This window comes from Zingiber officinale, chromosome 5B (genome assembly GCF_018446385.1).
Source record: "Zingiber officinale cultivar Zhangliang chromosome 5B, Zo_v1.1, whole genome shotgun sequence".
Classification (NCBI taxonomy): domain Eukaryota; kingdom Viridiplantae; phylum Streptophyta; class Magnoliopsida; order Zingiberales; family Zingiberaceae; genus Zingiber; species Zingiber officinale.
Genome location: NC_055995.1, coordinates 93,553,268 through 93,556,413, shown reverse-complemented (window position 1 = coordinate 93,556,413; position 3,146 = coordinate 93,553,268). Strand labels below are relative to the sequence as shown.

The 3,146-nt window shown below is 50.9% G+C and overlaps 1 protein-coding gene across 3 annotated transcripts; it reads left to right on the top strand.

The window, feature by feature from the left end:
* The first annotated feature begins 261 nt into the window (after window positions 1–261).
* On the top strand, window positions 262–1,927 carry LOC121985026 (BURP domain-containing protein 6-like). 3 transcript variants are annotated; one of them, XM_042538265.1, is made up of 4 exons: window positions 262–421; window positions 499–607; window positions 696–846; window positions 886–1,927. In XM_042538265.1, the coding sequence occupies exons 1-4, from the start codon at window positions 362–364 to the stop codon at window positions 1,661–1,663; spliced, it is 1,098 nt and encodes a 365-aa protein (XP_042394199.1). In that variant the 5' UTR covers window positions 262–361; the 3' UTR covers window positions 1,664–1,927. The 3 variants fall into 3 exon arrangements, with proteins under 3 accessions (XP_042394199.1, XP_042394198.1, XP_042394197.1); XM_042538264.1 differs by having other exon boundaries at window positions 696–899; window positions 939–1,927; XM_042538263.1 differs by having other exon boundaries at window positions 696–1,927.
* The last annotated feature ends 1,219 nt before the right edge of the window (window positions 1,928–3,146 follow it).

The window sequence follows — 3,146 nt, the reverse complement described above, 5'->3', positions numbered from 1 at the left end:
GTGGGGTTTATAATTTTTTTTATAAACCTGTATCAAAATCTTGGGACCATGTTTATAAAAAAAATAGTGAAGAGAGAATATATATAAGATTTTAAAAAAAATGGAGTTTTTAAAAGAGGAAGATTTATGATAATAGAGAGTGGTTTTTAAAAGAAGTAAAATTTTTAATTTTTGATGTGATAATAATATGATAAAAGATAAATCTTTTTGAGAGATTTAAGATTGTGGATGTCCAAGTATTACACGTCTTTTCGGTTGGGAAAAGACGTGAGGGCGACCTCGATCGGCGATTGCATCTTTCAACCTGCTCAATCAGCTCTATAAACTCCTCGCCGAGAGTGCCGGGAATCTGTGCATTCCGATGTCTTCTCCTCCAATGGATCGCCTGTTTGTGTTCCTCCCTCTGCTTTCGTTCTTCTTGGTAACTACAGTTCTGTCTTCTTTTCTTTGCTACAATTGATGTGGCGGCGCTAACTTCCAGTTCCTCTGCTTCGGCAGCTTCTTCGCGCTTCGAGTGATGCGGCCATGTCTCCCCAGGAAGCCTATTGGCGTACTGTCCTCCCTACCACTCCCATGCCGAGTGCCATCGCTGATCGTCTCTCTCTTGGTCGATCTCGACGTTGCAGCTTTTGAGATTTTGTTGATTGAACAGTTTGGTTTGTTCGATTCGTTGATGGTAAATCTGTGTTTGGCAGGTGCGACGGTGGGGAGTGAGAAGACGACTGTAAGTGTTGGTAAAGGCGGTGTGCATGTTAACACTGGGAAGCCCGGCCGCGGCACCACCGTCAACGTCGGCGGCGTACATATGACTAACAAGAAGCCCATGGGCAGACCGGACTCCTTTAGGAATTACGGGCCACCCGACCGCAGACCGGACTCCTTTAGGAATTACGGGCCACCCGACCGCAGACCGGACTCCTTTAGGAATTACGGGCCACCCGACCGCAGACCGGACTCCTTTAGGAATTACGCGGCGACTGAGACCCAAATCCATGACGACCCCAACGCCGCCCTGTTCTTCCTCGAGAGCAACCTCCGGCCCGGCGCCGCCATGACCGTCCATTTCACTCGACCCAGCGCCTTCCGTGCAGCCTTCCTCCCGCGGAGGGAGGCTGACGCCATCCCTTTCTCGTCGGCGAGGCTCCCGGAGATCCTCGACCGGCTCTCCATCAAACCCGGTTCGCCGGAAGCAGAGACGACTCTGAGCACGCTGCAGGAGTGCGAGCGCTCCGCGGTTCCCGGCGAGAGGAAGCTCTGCGCGACTTCGCTGGAATCGATGGTGGACTTCAGCGTCGCCAACCTCGGGACGCGGCGCGTAGTAGCGGCGTCGACGGCGGTGAGCAAGGCAGGGACGCCGCTGCAGACGTACACGATCCAGGGGGTGAGGAAGACAGTGGCGGCCGAGGGGAGGCTGGTGGCGTGCCATTCGGTGGAGTACGCGTACGCGGTGTTCTACTGCCACACGTCGGCGGCGAGGGCGTACATGGTGTCGCTGGTGGGGGCGGACGGGGCGAAGGTGGAGGCGGTGGCGGTGTGCCATACCGACACCGCGGGCTGGAACCCCAACCACATGGCCTTCAAGGTGCTGAAGGTGATTCCAGGGACGGTGCCAGTGTGCCACTACCTGCCGGAGGACAACTTGGTGTGGAGCCGCAGCAATTAATGGAGGTCCATTGCTGCTCGACTGTCGCCGGAATATGATCATATCCACGTGGAGTCGACGTGGAGAATTATTATAAATTATGATATTTATCAATGCCACGTGGAGGTCAAATGCAGTCGGCTGTCGCCGTAATGCGGTCATATAAGTGTGGTTGTGAGAGCAATGATTGTAGTTTATGATATTTATCAGTGCCATGTGCAGTGTACGGTGTAACTTGTAAATATAGTATTTGGTCATAATAAAGCTATATATGTGTTAAATATATTTCCTTATTTTTTTCATTAATTTTTTTTTAACAATTAAAGTTGATACGAGATCATCCTATCCGAAAATGAGAGGATGAAAAGTTGGGGATGTGGCTATTATGTTAATTGCCTGTAGAATGGATTTCGTTCTGCAAAACAAATAACGTCAATGTCGAGCCAAGGAAGGGGTCCCGACGTTAGCCCTTTGACGCTCAAGTTAGTCACCGGAAGTGTAGAAGAAAATGGAGCAACAATAATGCAAGCGCAAAACAATAATCACGTGTATCTCTGTCGGTGTTGGACCCCTTTATATAGAGCTCTAGTGGGTGACGTGCACGCTCATCAAGACGTAAGCACGTTCTCCAATGTATCATATGAAAGGACATGTTAGGAAAGTACCTATGACACCATACCTTAACAGGGCATGCATATCTCTGACAAGACAGTAGAAGCTTTTGCCGTACGATCTGTCAGTCGACCATGCCTCATGTCAGCACTATCTCCCAAAAGGATATCGAGAGATACAACAATGGTCCCGCTGCTTCGCCGAGCGGGGTAGCCGCTTGGACGGGTCTCCTCCACTCTGTTGATGGTCAGGTCCCGTTGCTTGGCCACGCGAGGTAGCCGCTTGGCTGGGTCTCCTCCACTCTGTTGATGGTCACGTCTCGTTGCTTGGCCGAGCGGGATAGCCGCTCGGCCGAGATTGCTCCACTTTGTCGACCTCAGCTGCTCTTCCCTGCAGTGACTATGTAGTAGCGTGCCCTCCTATTCGGACAAGTTCTCCGGTCTCCTTAGCATCCTACTGCTCCACATTGAGCGTCTGACTATCTCACCGTATTATCAAAGCTAGATGGTTGACCCACCTGGACACTTATTATCCGATTGGCCTTTGTAGTCACCTGTCGAAAGGACCCTGATTACCCCGATCAACCACTGTAGTTGTCCTCCACTCGGCCACCATAGGCAAGCCTTTTGACACTTTGGTGTTGACCACCTTGACTTTGACTTCCACCTCGATAGTTGACCCGTGCCGGGTGGGCCCCTCTCTATCGCCACATCATGGGATATTACAAACAGATCCAGGTATAATGTCACAGTCAAAGTCAAAGTCAAGATGAGGTGGTGATCTAAGTCAAGGGGAGGTAACAGTCAGAGGGTCACTCTTAACTGAGCTTAGTTCCTCACTTAGCGCTAAGACCCTCAGTACAAGGACGATTGGCTAGGAGGCCGATCTGACC